Here is a 20,371-nt window from a genome sequence, read left to right as displayed (position 1 = left end):
CTTCTGGGGTAGTTGTGTGAAATTCAGACAGACCAGACAAGGATATCGCACCAGTCAATTGTTTTGGTTTGACTAGCTACAGCTAATTTTTATTCACCAGCAATAAAACAAAACTTAATACAAACAAAAGATCTTGCCTGTCCAGCACTAACTCAACTCGTAGAATCTACCTCTCTGAAGTGCGGGACCTAGTGTCCCACACACACAAATGCATTCAAAACCACAGTACTCACGGGCTATAACCTGTAGTTTTTCTCAACAAGTAGCCACCAGCTGCCCAGACAGTGAGAGATTGAATGAGCTGCTTTGCAGCCTTTTACTGACACCAGAAGTGCAGCTCCTGATTATCAAGCATAGGTAATTTAGAAAACGCGGAAATGGGCCTTATGTTTGGAGCTCACACCCCACTCTCCATTCTGTTGTGGGCAATCGGAGGACAGTGGCGGTACATGTACAGCTGCGGTCCTTGATTAAACATCACAGGAGGCCCCCGGGGATGGCTACACGCCTGTGATAACCTTTACTGGCCACTGGTTTTGGCGTATAGGGAGAAGCCCTAAATTCTGCGAAAAATCTCCTTTTTATTCAGTATTTAGGGCTTATGTCCTTTAATGAATAGACCCCATAGTCTTCTACTCAGTGTTGTGTGAGCAGTGTTTCAGGAGAACGGAAGCATGTTCTTGAGGTTGGGTTTCATGTGTACGAAGACTCATTAATTCGTAGCTGGTGATGATTAGTAATTACTAGTAATCTGTACTTCCATCTCCCTTCCTGCGTAGAGCACAGAGCCGGCGACAGCTAATATCTAGAAAATATGAAACCATGACAAGTGGCAAAACTGATTGAGTTATACAGACAAGGTCGTGTGGGTGATTATTTACTCCTGGGTTCTCATTGAGATGTCTGTAGTAATGAGCTGATTGTTCCTCCTAATTGTGAAAGTGCTAGTTGTGCCCTTTCAGAATAGATGGTTGAAGTATCGTTTTTATTTTTTTCCCCTTCACCTCGTAAAGTGGAACTAAATAAAAAATAAATAAACATTGTTGACTCAAAAATCTCTTTCAGCAGTTGCCTCATTGACTGTTAGCAAGGACTTATCCTACAGCCAGTTTTGTAAGACAAAGGGGTAGATTTATCAAGCCTTCTATAAAGGAAAATTGGTTGTGTTGCCCATAGCAACCATTCAGAATCTAGCTATCATGTATCCAGTACATTCTAGAACAGCGATAGGCACAATGAATAGTGTGTCTCTCCAGCAAGGTGCCCACGTAGAGGAAGAAGGGAGAGCACAGTGCGCTCCCTTCTATAAGTGGCACATTTGACATGATGGGTAGAATCTGATTGGTTGCTATGGGCAACACCTCCACTTTTCCTTTTTACAAGGTCTGATAAACCTACTCTTACAAAACGTAAAGCACTGAACATGAGTTTAATTCAGTTTAAAAGTAATATGGAAATATTGGGCATACATCTCTATTAAAATGGTTCCTTTATTGCAGTTGCTTTCTCTTGGGAAGGGCAGCTCCCATAGAATAAAAACAAATTAATTTGTCTGGTGGTTTGTTTGTCTGTCTAGTTTTACATTCGAACTCCATTGTACCAATTGGGATGAAGCCAACATGAGGTGGTCCAGTTGGATCCTGGCCAGGTTGTAGGGGGGGGGGGGTTTAGGGTACCGATCGGACCTCCTGTTGGTGTACACTGGGCAGAACTTTGACCCGGGACATTTTAATATAAACATTTAATATAAAAACAAAAACCGGCACTGGGCAACCGCCTCATGGGTGTGTTGGAAAAGCTGCTAATTATTTTTAAAATGTTGACCGTTACATCCAACTTATTGATAACTTAATAACTTGAAGATTTAAACCTGGGCGGCGCCGGGTACTTCAGCTAGTTATAGAAATAATTTAAGTTGTTCTTTGGTTGCACTTACAAGGACTGACATTTACAGTTCCAAGAGCTCTGCTAATGAGACTCACAAGTGCACGTGCGCACGTTTCAGGAACTTCTGAAATGATTGATATGAGACTATGATTGTGAATGTTCTACTTCCTGTCTGTTCGTTCATTGAAAGCCTCTGCAGGGGAATATCAGGGACGTCTGTATCTCTATATTATAAACCTTCATAAATAAGGTTGCATGGGGTTTAACTTTGTATTTAATCTTGCAGCCATTTGTTTAAGCTTTATTATTCTTAGGACATGTGTTCTGTCTCCTGCCATCACTATGTCTGCAGGAAAGTGTCCCTCCGACCTTTCCGGATTTCTGGGGGACAGTCCTGTGTAAGGGTTCTGTTTGTCCTGCGGGTGAGAATGTTGGGGGAAGGGAGATATCTAATGGACAGCTTAGCGCTGAGGCACAGTCCCCCCCTTGTCGCGGGGTGACCATGCCCTCCTTTCCGAACATGTTGGAAGGTATGAGAAAGACCTGTAATACAAAGGTTCTGCTCACGCTAATGATGTGATGTTTTTACACATCCATGTGAACAGGAATAAAAATTAGTATGTTTGAAAATGAAAGCAAGTTTCAACTAAATGTGCCGTTCGCTATTAACATATACTTCATGTTCTGCTTATTTTAAGTGGTTTTTCCTCCAGTCTCTGGATTGTTGTGACACATCAGCCTGGCAATGTGGAACATAACAATGGTGAGGAATCTTTAAAGACAATGGCAGGACCCTCATTTCTCATGTTCAGAGTATGCAAAGCTTCTAAATCTCACAGCACAATCTATTCAAGCTCCTTAGATCCAACCCCTTAGGGACGAACATTTAGTGTCTGATTCATGTTTGGACATAAGTCCGATTGCTTGCTGTATCTTACATGAAACAGCTGCGCGGACCTTAAACCAGTGAACGCAACTGCATGAAATTCATGTCTAAACGCAAATGACACTTACAGCTGCCTACGAGAGGCGGAGCTGTGGAGGGAAGGGGCAGAGCCATGTCAGAGTGTGCCGAAGCAGATGCGGCCGATTCAAGTCCTGTTTTTCTCTGACGGTTTAAGCAATATCGCTTGCTCCAGCTACAGGGCAGGTGTAAGTGCCGACTGACCTGGTATAGTCTTTGTATTACCATTTACACGTATACGTGCCACTAACTAATACACAACATGTGTATGCCAGGAATATGGACCGTAACATGCATTGTATGTACAGTATGCATTAAAACCATCTTGAATTATGTGTTTAAAATTGATTTAAAAAAAAAAAAAAAAAAAAGAGCACCCTATATTTAAAAGCAAAAGCATATAGAAATTGTATTATCCCTTTAAAGCTATAGATGCAGCACTTTTGTTTGGCTGCAAACATCTAGAGAGGTGACTGGGTAATTGCATTTTTTATACAGCGCCACGGAATTAGTGGTGCTATATAAATAGCTGATGATGATGTACTGTGAGTGCCTTTATTTGCTATTCTGTACAGCAGACTGAGGTCCAGCAAAATGACTGGAATTTGTCAACGTTTACAGTCTGGTTGCTAGGACCCTGTAGGACATGCTGGGACTTCTAGTTCTTCTGGTTTAGGTTATTAAAACAGACTTAGATTTAGCTATCTGTGCCAGGACAAGAAGTTGTTCCAGATAGTTTAGAACATATGTGCTGCATCGCACTATGTATGTACTATCCAGCCTGCTATCAGGTGGGGTGATGCTTTGCAGGGTAGTTTTGTGGAGTAGTCTACAAATGAGATTCCAGTTTGTAAGTAGATTTTCTGCAGTTGAGATAAAGGATAGAGGGGGCTAATTCTCGTGTTTTCTTGCTGGATGTAGGATTGGGATCTTTCCACGAGCACTTGGGGTGGCAGTGATGGTGTCTGGTCCCAAGGACGCATCTTTCACCTTCATCAGAGAAGTACTAGTACCAGTTTCTGGGTGCACTCTTCCCACCTGACAACAATTTCAACACAGCAGTCTGTGTCACATGTAATACAGACAACCTCAATGGACCCTCACTCTTTTATGCTTCATCTTTAGCCAGTAATGAGGCCGCATCGAGCAGTATTGTAGCAGAACAGCAGAGAAGTCTCTGTTCCTCTTTAATACCGGCATTCTGTCTAGTTGGTTATACGCACAGCGAGTCTCTGTTACTGAGCTTCAAAACATTTGTGCAGAGCAGACGGGGTGTGGGTGGGTTTAGTCCGCTCTCGGTTCCATCGCGTGTGGGAGGTCTATTGGGTTGTGGAGATGATCTCCTTCACTGCAGCGTGTAAAACAACACTGAGTATAACCACACTTCAGCTTTTTGTTTGTGCATGGCAGTTTTCAACCGAAGTAGAATATGTTTCAAGTAGATGAAGTCTGTTTTTTCCCCCTCCTGGACGGTCCTCTGATGGGACTGGACTCGTGGGCTCATGTGGCTGATGTACCTAACACACAAGTGTTATACTCTAGATCAGTGCAAAATAGTAACACTGTGCTTCTCTCTATTATTATATAAAGTGGACATTTTGGCTATACACCGGGCCTGATTCATTAAGGCACGCGAAACGAACGTATTGTGCGTTTCTTTTAAAAAACACGTAAGTCATCCCCTGTTGAATATAAGTACAGGTACGCTTTGTCTATACGACACTTGCTGTATGCAGACAGACACATCACACTGCATGATATGTACAGTACAGAGCTGGAACATACAGAAAGCACAGAAGGAGAAAAGTATTCACTTATTGTCACCTGTTCATAATATAGTCATTAATGGGAAAAAATATTTATTAGGATGTTATTAATGTCTGTTGTACATAAAATTCATTTTGCAGTTACCCCTGATTGCAATCGGATGTTGTAGCGCGCATACGCGTCCGTTATCACTAGTGATTGGCACTTACACCTGACCTGTAGCTGGTGCGAGTGATACAACAGAAAGACATGTAGAGAGATGCCCAACGCTTGAATTGGACGCTCCTGGTTGTGCATGTACATTGACTATGGGCATACGTGCCCCCTCACCAATTCCACTCCACAGGATTGTTGGCTGTCAGAAGTGTTTTTTGCGTTCGAAGATGAATTGGATGTTTGTACGTTCACTGGCGTATAGTCCTTTTCTGGGCAGTGCAATTTAACACAAAATACAGCATGTATCAACATTTATGGCGGACACCAACATTCAGGAACATGTAACCTATCGATTCAGTAAGAACGTTGGAATAGTCCTCTACAATAAAAAAGGCTGGGTCTCTACTATGTCTCAGTGATAGCAGTAGTTCTTGGTGAATTCTTAGGCTGTATTCTTATAAAAATTGATTAAGCCATCAAAATCGCTACCTCCGCACTGTTCAGGCGATGTGTGTACTTAAATGATGGATTGAGTGTATTGAGGGAAAAAAATATATCCTCTGATCAAACTTTCTTGAAATGTTTGGTACAATTTGTAGTTAAAAGTAATAATTGATAAGAAAGCAAGCTCTTAATGCTGATACTGTTAAAAAAAAATTGTTTTTCATCAAGGGAATTCATCTCTCGTGGTTTTACGTTACTAAATGTACACAGACGTCCGTCCTGGTTTAATGTGAATTATATTATTATTTGATCATATAATGAAGTTAGAATTTACTGACTATCTGATATTTTAAGAGCTACGCATATTTGATAGATCTGAATATAATCAAGCTACCATGTCTTGAGAGATAAATTGTATTAATGTATCCATCTTAGACACATATTAATAAAAGTATTATTATATATAGTTCGGTTTACTTTATTAGTTTAGAATTAAACACTCATTTCCTCCAGGTTTGAAAAGGGGGAGTCCCTATAGTGTAATGTATTATATTGTGCCTACTTTGATTTATGTCTTACTTGTTTGTCTTCAACAGTGGTGGAGGAAGAGGAGAACGATGATGAATCTCCAGAGGTTCAGGCGACAGGAAAAATCGGGGCCAAAAAACAGAAGAAGTTGGAAGAGAAGCAAGCCAGAAAGGCCCAACGGGAGGTAGGGAAATCCCAGGGACTCTTTCTCCAGACAATATAAACATCAAGGGCTAGATTTACTTAAACTACGGGTTTGAAAAAGTGGAGATGTTGCCTTTAGCAACCAATCAGATTCTGGCTGTCATTTATTTAGTACAGTCTGCAAAATGACAGCTAGAATCTGATTGGTTGCTAAAGGCAACATCTCCACTTTTTTCAAACCAGCAGTTTAGTAAATATACCCCCAAGCAACACACTATATAAAGGTCTGTACAACTCCTTCTAGCGTCCAGTATCTTCAGCAGTCTGGCGTAATTATGGGATTCTGCAATAATTCCTGGAGCAGAGGCGATAAGTGGTCAGAGAGGAATGACTGTTCTGATGCAGGCAGCTATATACTGCAGCACCAGTGTCATACAATTGAGCACGATGATCATGATTTTCAAATTAGCATCAAAGACGTAATCTATGTACATGTCCGACTGTGCGGTCAGAACGGTGTACCGGCAGCATGCTGCCTCTAGTGTGACATCGGTGTCAAAACTGATCTTGATTGTTGTTATCTTGACTGAAATGTCAATCTAGCTATCAGATGACTTCAGTGGCGCTCTTATAAATGCGCTTTGCTCAGTCGCAATGCTTGTTCCCCCCTCGCAATTAGAAAAAACTGGTTTGCAATTGTGCTCTTTTACTCTGGCAAAGCTTACCGTTGCACATTTTTATTTTCTTCCCAACATGTATTTAGTTTTTTTAGCAGCAGGTTGTCCTTAAATCCAGGTAAGCTTTTCGAATTTTCGAGTGCTAATGTCTCCTCCGAATTTCTCGACAGGCTGAAGAGGCCGAGCGCCAGGAACGGAAGAAGCAGGAAACGAAGCGGGAAGAAGAGAGACGGAAAGAGGAAGAACAGGTCCAAATGGAGGAAGAAAAACTGGTAATTTTGTCCTTTTTTTTCCCCCTCCTTTTTAACATGTGTGGTGAAACCTAAGGACCACATTCCAAGTACATGGTGATGATGTCAATAAGTAGAACGGTCCATTATAACAATGGGAAGGACCAGTTAATGTTCTGAAGGAGCTTGATTTGGTGCTGATCTTTATTTTTTATTTAGCAGTTTGATTGCTTTTATATGTACATTGAAATTTTAGTTCCCTTTAATCTAATTTGAGCTTTGCGTAGGCTAGCGAGACTCACGATGCGTAAGCCGGGTGTAGTTCCGTGCTCCCACAATAGATTGTTTCTGCTCCATTGTACATGACACACAACGCTTTAGTCTCTAACTTTTTACTCATGGAGTCTATTTGTAGCCATTGCTTAGTAATTACACCCTGTTTTATTGAACTGCAAGTGGGCGGTCTCTACTCATTACATACATGACACAATCGGCTTTGTTCTGTGTAACCCATTCATTGTTGGAAAGGTTCAGTGTCTAGTTGTGTGAAGGTGTTAGCGTCAGGAGTCTCTGGGTCTAAGTGTCGCACGTTTCTTCCCACATTCTCTGAAGAACCCAGTTATACAGAGAGCAAAGGTTGTAGGAGGAGCAGTGAGTCACGATTGTGTATCTGTACTATATCTGTACTGTGTGTAGGCTGCAGTTGCAGAACCTGTCTATGCTTCCTTATTATAGATGTGCAGGGTTTGACGTTTAGAACGTTTAGTGTCTGTCGGAGATTGGATTTGAAGTTGACCTGTTTCTTTCCTCAACACGCGTTCATGCAGTTAGCCTCGTGTTCATACCCAGAGGTTCAGACAAATGATCACATTTCTTTATGTCATAGAACTTGTTTTTTGTAAACTGCAGGACCAAATTTTAGACTTGTTTCTATTATCAGGAGAAATAAGGAAATAATGCACTTGTTTTGCCTCTTGCTCATTGAATGCTTTTAATGTAACTATATATATATATATATATATATATGTTAACCCAACCCGTGCATGATACTCATGCATTCTAGTCAAATCAAGCTACTTAAGGTGTTAAAAAGGTTCTTGTCATGCATTTGGGCCTAGCCCAGGCCTCAACCACCAACCACTCCCAACTGTCACTTCTCCTTCAAGAAATATATATATATATTTTTTTTAAATCTTTATAAACACTTTTAACAATTAACAAATTAAAAACATCTTAGTATACCAAATTTCAGCCCTTTCTGAATTTTTTTTCCCACACACACTAAGAATTTAGTAGGTCAGTGTATAACTCCGCCCAGCAGGTGGCGCTGCAGCTTGGTTTTATTTTTTCCACACACACACAGACAGACTAACACACGCCACTAGACATTTATAATATAGATATATTGCTAAAAAAATTGTACGAGTGATGATTTTACACAGGGGCCAAATGTCAGGGCAGAAAGTTATAAGAAGACATCTGCTGTGTGTGGAGCATAGCGATAACAAAAACGAATAGCAGTCCAAAAAGAGTCCAAACTATGCAGCACTCTCCAGGGAATATTCATCATCATCATCACCATTTATTTATATAGCGCCACTGATTCCGCAGCGCTGTACAGAGAACTCATTCTCATCAGTCCCTGCTCCATTGGAGCTTACAGTCTAAATTCCCCAACATAGACACAGAGAGAGAGAGAGAGAGAGAGAGAGACTAGGGTCAATTTTGATAGCAGCCAATTAACCTACCAGTATATTTTTGGAGTGTGAGAGGAAACCGGAGCACCCGGAGGAAACTCACGCAAACACGGGGAGAACATACAAACTCCACACAGATAATGCCATGGTCGGGAATTGAACTCATGACCCCAGTGCTGTGAGGCAGAAGTGCTAACCACTGAGCCTCTGTGAAATTGAATCATTCTCATTGGACATACACACGCACTCTAGGGTCCATTATCGACAGAAGACTGTTTACTTACCAGTATGTCTTTGTACAGTGGGAGGAAACCGGAGCACCAGGAGGAAACCCGGAGAGAACGTCCAAACGCATCACTACTAGGGTCTTGGTTGGAATCAAACCCACGGTCCCAGCTCTGAGAGACAGCAGTGCTAACCACTGTGCTACAATGTACCCCTGTTTATATCCAGCTACTGGCCAACCATTAGACCAATGTTATTTCCCCCACAGAAACTTAATACCACCCCCCATCTCACAGTAAGTGCCCCTTTCCAGAGTTTAGCAGCTAGGACCCCACTAAACCAACAGTATATTACTGTTGTGTCCTCCATACATTGCCCACGTAATGTCTATCGTGTAATATTAGGCGAGCACCACACATGTGAGTCCAAAACGTTAAATGTTGGTCTCATCAGCTCAAGTCTAGGTAAGATTCACGTTTGTGCCATATTTTCTCCATTCTTTATGGTGGCCTTGACACTACTCCTGGGAAATATTAAGCCTTCCCCTGATTTGGTGTTTTTCAATAACATTTTTTCAAAAGCAAATCAAGTTGGCTTTGAGAATGTTCTTTTGCTCTTCATGATGAAGCTCTTGTTTGGAAATGTACTAACTAACTGCATTTACTTTGAAACAAGTTGAACCACATCGTTATGTGACCTCTGAAGACATCTGATTGTACTAGCCTTTATTTTAATATCCGTTGATCAGTCTTTTGGTTATTTAGTATATACTCAGACTGTAGCTGCTCTCTCACACTAAACAAGTTGTATTGTATCTAAATTACTTCAGAGCTTCTTTGTCCGACATCCATCATACAGCAACTACTCGCATGCAAAATTCTCTTCGTACCAAACCAAGGGAGCCTCAAATACCAAACTAGAATTTACCTGCTACAGAAGCTGTACAGGGTCAAAGTTAGCAACACAACATAATGATGGTGACCAGCATCTAAATATATTACACGGTCCCTAGGCCTGGTATATAATATGCATACCTGCCGTTTATTAATCCTTATTGGCCTTCTGCCCTCTTGTATAATACAATTCATGCTGCGTACAGGATGTCAAATCATAGTTTAACTTGCAAATGTCTTGCTCTGCACAGGATGAGAACATTGCTGGGCGTGCAAATAGCTGCCGGACAAACGCAGATAATAGAAAAATCAGTACTAATAATTCTGCTACTGGGTGGAAAACCCCTTTAAAGCTATTATTTGGCAGCCCCTCCCCAGCTAGTGGTACTTGCATGCATATGAAAGGGCGGAGACCTTGTTAGTGGAATTTCCCACTGTTCTTGAATGAAATAATAACAATTATTCTGGTTTCACTAAAGATGAGGCGGATAAATATTCGTTTGTTATAAAATCATTAATATAGTTTTATTTGGGGAAAAAAAAGGTGCTTTGTAAAACGATGCCAACCATATTTGTGTTCGGCTCAAAATGGGTTTTCGGTATAAAGAAATATCAACCAGACTATCATAGTGGCTAAATTATTGAAGACGATTACACACAGAAGGGTTAATGTATCAAGCTGAGAGTTTTTCGGCGGGTTTGAAAAGTGGAGATGTTGCCTATAGCAACCAATCAGATTCTAGCTATCATTTTGTAGAATGTACTAAATAAATGATAGCTAGAATCTGATTGATTTTTTAAACCCGCCGGAAAACTCTCCGCGCTACATTTAACCCAAAATATCTTACAAATCATGACAACAAAACCCAAATGTTGTTTCTCGATTGATAATGTAGTTTTCAGTGGACAGTTTGACTTGCTTTAATTGAATGGAGCAGACAGCAGTTTGGATAACTGCAACACTCTAGAATGTTGGTGGTATCGCGAGTGGGTATGAGGTCATTGAAACTAATGGGTTCCATTTTAATGTTCAAACTGCTAATACAGCGCACTGATTAGATGCCAGTTGGTATGAGACCACAGATTCTTTATATTACAGTGATAATCCTGCTACAGAGAAGCCCATCTATTTAAATGATGCGCCCCTTCGCCCTCCCCCAAAATTATCTATTTATTACATGTCACTTTGATGTAATTGACATATTTTTTTGTTGTTCCAAAAAGCCTCCATTGAATATAATATTTTTATCACTTTGCAAAGCACACACTGAGCATGTTTGTAAGTTTAGTTAACTTTTTTTCTCTTTATAAATTGGATGAAAAAAACCCCAAAACTGCTGATTGAAAGGCTGTAAGAAAAATGTGACCGTGTGTGTGTTCTCCTTCCATTTCTGCTGTACATTTGGTACAAGTGCATCAACATTATTGTGTAGTAATTTAATTGTTATTGTTTATCCCTAAAACTCTGCAGTGTTGGACGGTCTGTATAACAGATCACACAAATAAAAACTACACAAATTGTACATAAAAATAAACGGTGGAAATGTGGGACGGACGGCAGAGAAGACCCTGCTTCTGAGAGCTTACATTGAATGTATGAGTGGATATATTTATATCAAAAGTCTAGTTTGTCAGCTTAATCTGGTAACCCAGTTACTTTATCTGTGGAGACTTTTTTATAAAAAAAAAAAAAAAAAAGCATCAATTTTTTTTATTCAAACACAGTGTTTTGTGACATTGTTTTGTGGTATCATTTTAATAGTACAACACCCTTATTTTCAACATGGTATAATGACAGGAAAAACACTGTCTGTCCTCCTACTCGATCATTCAGGGCTGTGTCTGAGTCTGACCTTCATTCTTTTTTTTTTTTTTTGTGTGTGTGAACTTTTGCCCAGTAAAACAATCCGTGGGTTCATGTACAAATAATATCTGACACTTCTGTAACGTGCTGGTGACATGTGGGGGGGTAGAAACTGAAAGACCGGGTTACTTTGTAGCTTCGTGCCCAGACCAAGTTAACCGTTTTGTGCCATGTGTTGGGTAAAGAGAGAATGAAGATTATTTACTAATAGTGCTGAACCTGCAGTAAAACCCCAGCAAGCAATGAGATATTTATTATCATTTATCTAGTGCCAGCGCTGCTTTACAAACACAGCAATAATACAAGACTGAATATTACTCACAAGCTCACACTCTATAGGGAAATAGGAATTTGATGCACACAGGTAAAAGCTAATTGTTTTAATACAGATTTGCACCTTTGGGGGGTATTCAATTGACTGCAAAAAATATATATATATATTTTTTTTTTAACACCGCGTTTATTAATTTTAACGCTATTTTTTTTTTTATAATTTTTGAGCGGGTTAACTTTACCCAAAATTAATTTCTATTTTTAACGCTCTGTTTTTTTTCATGAAACGGTCCTCTCGCGCTCCAGTAGAAGGTCTATGGAAAGTATAGGGTGTGCGAGAGGCAGCCACGTTACAAGCTATTCAATTGTTTTTTAACGCTGCGCATTAAACTGGCCAATATGCTGTTTTATTTCGCACCTCTTTGGGGTGTGATAAAAATAAAAAACCTAAGAGAACTATTTGAAATCATGTAATAATGGGGAAAAAAATGATAAACTATGTTTTTCCCTTAATCCACGAAAACTGCAGTTTAACGCAACGAAATAGTAAGGAGGCCACTTATTCATGCCGGACCCAGCTTCTTCAATCGCAAATCTAGTCCCCATAGGTGTCTATGGGTACTGCAATTTTGCCCTATTTATCAAGATACGAAAATTGGAGCTAGACCCCGATAGCTGCTACCATCTGTAGATGGCGCCAGCCGTCATTACTGATTGGGAGAGCACAGCGAGAAAGGGACCTTCGGATCCCTCCCAGGCAGACTTTAGTCTCCACGCATTGCAAATGTGAACCTGTAAGTAAAGAGATCGCAATTGTGATCACATTACTATATATTATTATTCACTGGGAAAGGGTCCTAGTTTAATTAGTTTCTTTGTGCTGACTGCATAGGTGCCCCAATGCCAGCAGATCACCCGTGTGTTCTCTGCCCAGTGCACTCACTGTTATGTTGCTCCCACTAATATTAATAACAATCTACAATATACAAGCAGCCCGTAATAAAACGTTTATGTGCAAATGTTGTTCTGAGCAATTAGTGAAATAAAACTTTGAAATAAACACTGTTTAGTGACGGCTTATAGTGCACTTTGTGAGAAGGACAGAGAGGAGCGTGTATGTGTTCTGTGTGTTCTAGCGGTCTTCGGCATGGCAGCTTCGTGGGGAATTCCCTTTCAGCCGTGGAGTTTTTCTGGTGAGGAAATGGTTTACCAACTGACACCTTATCACCGAGAGAGAGCTTCCTTTTCTGTGCAAAACAGTCCGCCTTGTAGAGATGATAAGAGGTGTACCGTGGGCTTCCTGTGCACACACTCTGTTAGGGGCTGTGTTTTTCTTCTCACCACTGATTTTTTCTTTCTATTTATATGATAAGAGTAGTGGCAGACAACGCATTAAAGATCATTTAAAGTGATATTTTCTGAGCAATGACATTTATACGTAATTTATAAATCCTTTCCATTTTATTATACGGTAATTGTTGGGCATCCATAAAAGTAACTTTTTTTTCCGTGGCCCACGCTGCTGCATATGTGAGAGGCAACTTACACGGTCGCTTTGGTCCTTCGTGGGAATATAACAACCAATAAAGTGGACCAATATCCATTTAAGATCCAGGTCAGCTTTTCAATGCACAGTTTGGAATGGGTGCCACACATTAGATGGTCTTGATATTTTATGGCTGTGAGTTCACCCATTTTATTATGCACTGATCAGCCACAACAGTGAAACCACCTGTCTAATATTGTGTAGTTCCCCATTGTGGCGCCAAAACAGCTCTGACCCGTTGAGCCATGGACTCCTCAAGACCTCTGAAAGTGCCCTGTGGTATCTGGCACCGAGACGTTAGCTGCAGATCCTTTACGTTCTGTAAGTTGTGAGGTGGGGCCTCCGTGGCTCAGACTTGTTTTACCAGCATATCCCACAGATGTTCAATCGGATTGAGATCTGGGGAACACCTTGAACTTTGTCATGTTCCTCAAACCATTACTGAACAATTTTAGCAGTGTGGCAGGTCGCATTATCCTGCAGAAAGAGGCCACTGCCATCAGGGTATACCGCTGCCATGAAGGGGTGTAATTGGTCTGCAACAATGCTTAGGTAGGTGGTAGGTGTCAAAGTAACATCTACATGAATGCCAGGACCCAAGCAGAACATTGCACAGAGCATCAAACTGTCTCCACTGGCTTGCCTTCTTCCCATAGTGCATCCTGGTGTAATCTCTTCCCCAGGTAAATGATGCACATGAACCTGGCCGTCCACATGATGTGAAATAAAACGTGATTGATCAGAACATACCAATTTCTTCCATTACGCCATGGTCCAGTTCTGGTCGCTCACGTTTCATTGCTGGCACTTTCGGTGTTGGACAGGGGTCAGCATGGGCGTCAATGAGCCTTGGGCGCCCATGACCCTGTCGTCAGTTCACTGATTGTCCTTCTTTTGGCCAATTTTGGTAGGTACTAACCCCAGCACACCGGGAACACCCCACAAGACCTGCTGTTTGGAGATGCTCTGACCCAGTCGTCTAACCAACACAATTTGGCTTTTGTCTAGGTTGCTCAAATGTTTGCGCTTGGCCATTTTTCCTACTTCCAACACATCAACTTCATGTACCGACTGTTCACTTGCTGCCTAATATATCCCATCCCTTGACAGGTTGCCATTGTACCAAGATATTCAATATTATTCAATCCACTCGTCAGTGGTTTTAATGTTGTGACTGATCGGTATATATTATGACCTCCGGCCTTACATCACTGTGTTTTCCCAATAATCATTTGACCTAGCAGAAAAAAAATGCTGTTATTTCCAGTTCTGTAGTAGTATATTGTGGGGTTTTGTTCCTTGATGTTTACAATTCCGGGCTCCTTTACATTAGAAGTGTTTTTAAATTTCAAAATGTCAAAAACTTTAAACCTAAGTTTAGTTTTCCATACATTTGAAATTACCGCCATGTTGGGATTTGCTGTTCCTTATTGAAGTATGAGTTGACCAGACCTGCTGGATACATCATCTCTTAGAGGATTATTAAGGAGCACACGTCAAACAATATGAACTGTCAATGTTTACAAAACTCTGCAAGGATGTCATGATAATCTTAACATTCTGTAGCAGTACGTGACCTGCCTTCAGAGATTATTATGATAGGCAGCAGCGGATGTTGTCCATGTTTGCCGATAATATGCAGATGCTTGTAGAGAGCCCTCCATATATGTACAAAGCCCACAACATTATGGTGTTTTGTTAGCTTAAAGTTAACACAATTATTTATATAATTGGAGAGTGACACATAAAAACAGACGTGAGACAAAGGGTAGAAAGCCCCGCTCGTGTGGGCTTACAATCTAGAGCGAGAGGCCAATGCTGAGACGATAGGAACAAGTTGGATTTAGAGTGGACATATGGCTGTGGCATATATAGATATAGACTAAGATTCATACTACAATCTCTGCTGTATTTTCTCTAATTTTACGGCTAAATGGTCTGTATTTGAACACTGTTACCTCCTTTGATCTCTAAAGAGTTAGGATGCATTTCCTGCATCATGCAATTTGGAACAGTACACTTTCTTGCACTTGTGGAGTGAAAGTTGGCTACTTAGTTCTGCCGCCATCTTTGCTGGCATGTATTATAATTATTACAATGACATCAAACAGCGCTTGTTATATTCTTATAGTGAATATTAATGTGATAATACAAAGTGTGTAGAACAGGTAACTTGGCTAGTCTAGACCTGCTTGACCTGACATCACAGCATGTGCGGGCTCAGCCACATAAGTCGCAGGAAAAACTGAAAATCCAATTGGATACCTGTCCTGCGTTGAATGGAAAACGATTGGCCGAGTAGTCTCTTCTGTGTGCATCTGTGTCATGTAGAAAGGGAAACGATTGGCCGAGCAATCTCTTTTGTGTGCATCTGTGTCATGTGGAAAGGGAAACGATTGGCCGAGCAATCTCCTCTGTGTGCATTTGTGTCATGTGGATTAATTATTGGGTCGTTTGAGTCAGGGTGTATAGAATAAGCGCTTCTTTTAGAAATGGGGTGTGTCCCATTTCCTTACCGCCGCCCTACATTGCAGACTTGCAGCGAAGATTGCGTGTTATGAGCTACAAAAACCTAATTGTGTGCATGTCACTATCTTCTCCTCCCACACACTAGATGTGAATATAAGTGTACCATGAGAGGTCTGTTCAGGCTGCTAATTGTATTAAAACATAAAATGAAGCCACCGATATATAAGCAGTTTTTCCATATCATAATATAAGTTGAGCACAGACAACAATGTTTGTGATGCATTTTTAAACTTATTGTAATCATTCGGAATCTAGAAAATTACTATGATTTGATAATAACTTTAGGTCCTAAAGTTGTTCTATTATATAAATAGTCGGAATTATTTCTGGGGGTTATGATGTAGAGCAGCTGGGATTTGAATTATTATTGGGGTTTATGATCTAGCTGTGATCTGAAGTATCAGGGGATGTTGTTTACCAGTGTTAAAATATATTGCAAGGGGGTTATATAGTCGAAATCAGATTAAATTGAGGGAGTTATCAAATGGATTTTATTTTTTGAGTTATTTAATATTTACTATGCAGGATGTTATACAGCTGTGAGTAGGTTTAATACAGAAAATATTATTATTACTGCTACTATTTTTATTAAATGTCATTTACATTAAGCTTTTAAGACTGTTTATTAATTTGAAATATGTTTAGACGTTGAAAGAGTTATAGAAATCAATGAACTGTAAATGAACTGTGCAATAGATGTTGACAAAAGAAAAATTCACCCTTTATACTTTGAATTTTACCAGGTTTTTGAGCATTCTAAGAAATGCAGATCCGTGAGGTCTTGTGACCCTGCCTTCAGATCGTATTTGGTGGCAGTGCTACCGGGCCTGTATAGTGTGTTTGGTTGCTGGCCATGATAGCAGTGTGTGTTAGGGTCATTATTCTGAGCATCTTAAACAATGTGTGTGTTAAGTATTTTTTTGGGGCGAAGAGACGGGTGAATTAAGCAGTGCATTCCCTTGTTCTCCTTTGTCCTCTGTGGACATTCTCTGCAGAGACATCGGCACTGGCCTTGTATGTAATTACACACAGTAATTAAATCCTCTCTAAAGTTGGCGAATTTGGAGACTATATCGGCAATTTGGGCTGATATCACATTTACGTGTGGCCCAAACGTTAGCTTGGTGTCCGATTGATGTAATCGGGTCATGTTTGGATAATTTGGTGTATCCAGGCAGCAGATGACGGCTGTCTGTGTGTGGGGGGATCTTCTGCCAACCACACGCTGGTGCTCTGTAGTTTTTTTTGGGCATCCGACCACTTTGTCTGTTTTATGGCCACATTTGAGAACAATCCTGACATATAGTGACTGGTCTGCAGCGTTACATACCGTTTGCAGTGAAGAATAATAGATTGTCTTCAGTGCAAATAAATTTGGTTGCTCCTCACAGTGTATTTTAAATTACCTGTATATTCTTTATTATAAGTCTGTTGTAGTTTTCCAGACTTACAAATGCATACTAATCTTGGTGCTAAACACTCTAATAATAATTGTCCATAATGTATGTTATTTACAAACCTTTATAATAGAATGCATAGGGAAGGCACTGCGGAGAGGTTGTACTAGACTTCCAATAGTACATTTAATGTTCTCTGAATTTATATAAACTTAAACATTTCCAATTCCCATTATTAAATCATTAATATGCAAATACATTGCAAATTTCAAAATGATTATTATGCTTTGTTAGAAATCAATAAGATTGCAGTGCGTGCAATAGATCTGTGTATATATGGAAGAGTGTGTGGCTTCACTTCTCTACATTGTATGTCTGTGGTCAGTTCTGTATAGACAAATGCCCCCAAATGAGATAAAGTAACAATAATCAGCTCCCACACTCACTTATGACTGTTTTGTTTCATTGTTTTAATGACAATAATTTATATTCTCAGTTTGACATTTGTAGCACATTTTTGTGAAAGATTATTATTATTATTATTATTATTATTATTATTATCCTTATCCTTTACTATAAGGCACCGCAAGGGTTCTGCAGTTCCCTACATAGGAATTTAGAACATACACCAAAATAACATGAGTACACAAGTGACAAAATGATATAATTGTGCACAGCAAGTTTATATAATTACTTAAGGTGCACACTAGGAGTGAGGGCCCTGATCAGGAGAGCTTACATTCTACAGGGGATAGATGTTACTGCATATCACTCATAGTGATGTTTCACCTGAACCTGATCTGGACGTCGTAGGTAGGACACAGGCTCTCCTGATGCTGATGACTTTGTCTATAGGGTCATTGTTGTGGGGAATCGGTTCATCTTTTACACAAGACTATTTTAGCTCTTGACAAGACCACATTTCGTACTGTGCATTTAGAAGAGGAACTAACCACAATTAATGCTAAATGTGGGCGTGTGTATGCTAATTCACCAGCCTGTGCACTATTAAAGGTCTCTGCAGACTGCTATTGTCCTCAGCTGATTTATGTCATCACCCAGATATGGTCCATCCAGTCCGTTATCTCTGAGTCTCATCCGTGTTTTATCTTCCCCATAGGAGGAAGAAAGGAGAAAAGCTAAGGAAGAGCAGGACAAGCGGGACTATGAGGAGTACCTGAAGCTGAAGGAGAGCTTTGTGGTGGAGGAGGAAGGTGTGGAGGAAACCATGGACGAGGACCAGGTAAGACCCTTGTATATAACGTACCCCTGAATTCTGTAATATCACTGCCATGTCTGTATAACACTGCAATCAGCAGCTTGTGTAATAAGTAATCATCATCCAAGGCAACATTCCTAAATAAAAATCATGAAATATTAAAAATATATATAAAATATTATAGTTGCATCATGCAATTATTTTGAGTACATGATGTGAATTTCCTCTGATTTACGCTGTAAACTGAGCAGGTAGATTACACAGTATAGGTGACAGTTGGTGTTTATGTCTGTAACTTAATATATTGCTTTCATTTTTATTATTTTCCTTTTAATCGTGTGGTGTTTCTAAACCACCATTTTATAACCTGCGTGAATGATTGGCAGATTAGTCCCTCGCCCTAAGAATTCTTATTCTAGTATATGTGGCTATGACACATGGAGAGAGAAAATGACGGGGAAAAGATAAAAAAAAAAATAATAATCCAGGGACCAGCTTAAAAGTCCTTATTTGACAGTAGGCTGCTGAGTACCTGACATCTGGTGGCGGCCATTTTGTGGGCTAGCAACTATTTATGAGGAACAAGGGATATCGCTGAGGTAATTTCTGATCGGACATCACTGTGGGGACGGTGGTTTATAATAGTTACTTCGTGCTGGTTCCTAATGATTTTGCATCCTCATAAATATTTTTGTGGTGTCAGAGAATGGCTGCCTTCAGATATGTATGAGACATACAGGGGTATATTTACAAAACTGCAGGTTTGAAAAAGTGGAGATGTTGCCTATAGCAACCAATCGGATTCTAGCTTTCATTTATTTAGTGCATTCTACAAAATGACAGCTAGAATCTGATTGGTTGCTATAGGCAACATCTCCACTTTTTCAAATTCGCAGTTTAGTAAATATACCCCACAGTCTCTATGCCACAAATATTAGAAGTGTGATATCTGCAGGATGCAGCAATATTACCGAACATACCGAAAAGGAAGGAATGTATTATATTACTATTATTTATTTATATAGCTTCACCATTTCGCGCAGCGCTGTACATGAAATAGGTCATTAATTTTTCGCCCTATAATGTTTCCCTTTATTCACAATATCCGGTTGCGTCACACATGTCCTCGTAGTATTAATTTCTCGGTTTCGGTGGCTTCTCTCCATAGAGGAAATTGTAACCTTCCGATGACGTAAAAGGAATTTCCCGTCCTTAGAAACATAATAAATATCACATTAAGACATTAAAACCTCTAACAGAAAACGTAAGACTTTCCTGAATGTGTTTTCTGTATATTGTCATTCAAGTTTTAAGATATTTGTTTGATCCGTTAACTGATATATAATCATATAATCTCTGGAACTGGCATCCTCCTTATATAATGTTTTATGTGTAATCGTTACGTTATTGGTTCCTGTATCCTTGTCTATCCCAATTAGCTGTTCATTTATGTTGTATCAGTATGCAGAGTTTACTCTCTATTATTATGAATGTAACGCATATTAATCATGATCTACAGCCAGAGACGCAGAGATTTTCTCTGTCTCACCAAGTGACCCTGTCACCGATACACCGCCTGAGGGCAGCCATTTTGTGTGCTGAAGCGGTAGTCTGCATGTCCATTCAATAGGAACCAGTGGGATCGCCCAGACATCGGGCACATGGTAATGACACCGCTTCCTATTGGATCAGCCCATTAGACGTCGGCCTCCACTGTGTGGGGGTGAAGGGTCCACTTTTAGTTCAGGAATTTTTTCTGGGAAAATCCTCAAATTGTGCTGTGAAGAGAACGCAGGTTTGAACGTAAACATTTTAGTGGCACATATAGGGTTTATGTCACTTTTCCCATTTAGTTTTCCTATTTATCCAAGCCCCTGGCCGAAGAAGGCTGTCGCTGGCAGAAGCCTCGGACGGGGGCCTCCTGAGATGCC

General features: G+C 40.1%; 1 protein-coding gene across 1 annotated transcript in view; it reads left to right on the top strand.

The window, feature by feature from the left end:
- The window catches only part of DDRGK1 (DDRGK domain containing 1), a 44,881-nt gene that overhangs the window by 12,182 nt on the left and 12,328 nt on the right, over nucleotides 1-20,371 (top strand). Inside the window, exons 3-5 of the mRNA XM_075189528.1 lie at nucleotides 5,815-5,930; nucleotides 6,738-6,839; nucleotides 18,342-18,464. Of these exons, the coding sequence (XP_075045629.1) occupies nucleotides 5,815-5,930; nucleotides 6,738-6,839; nucleotides 18,342-18,464 (341 nt within the window). The remainder of the gene's footprint in view (nucleotides 1-5,814; nucleotides 5,931-6,737; nucleotides 6,840-18,341; nucleotides 18,465-20,371) is intronic.

The sequence above is a fragment of the Mixophyes fleayi genome, chromosome 1 (genome assembly GCF_038048845.1).
Source record: "Mixophyes fleayi isolate aMixFle1 chromosome 1, aMixFle1.hap1, whole genome shotgun sequence".
NCBI classification, from domain to species: Eukaryota; Metazoa; Chordata; class Amphibia; order Anura; family Limnodynastidae; genus Mixophyes; species Mixophyes fleayi.
The sequence above is the reverse complement of the archived record's forward strand: the minus strand, read 5'-3'. Positions and strand labels throughout refer to the sequence as shown.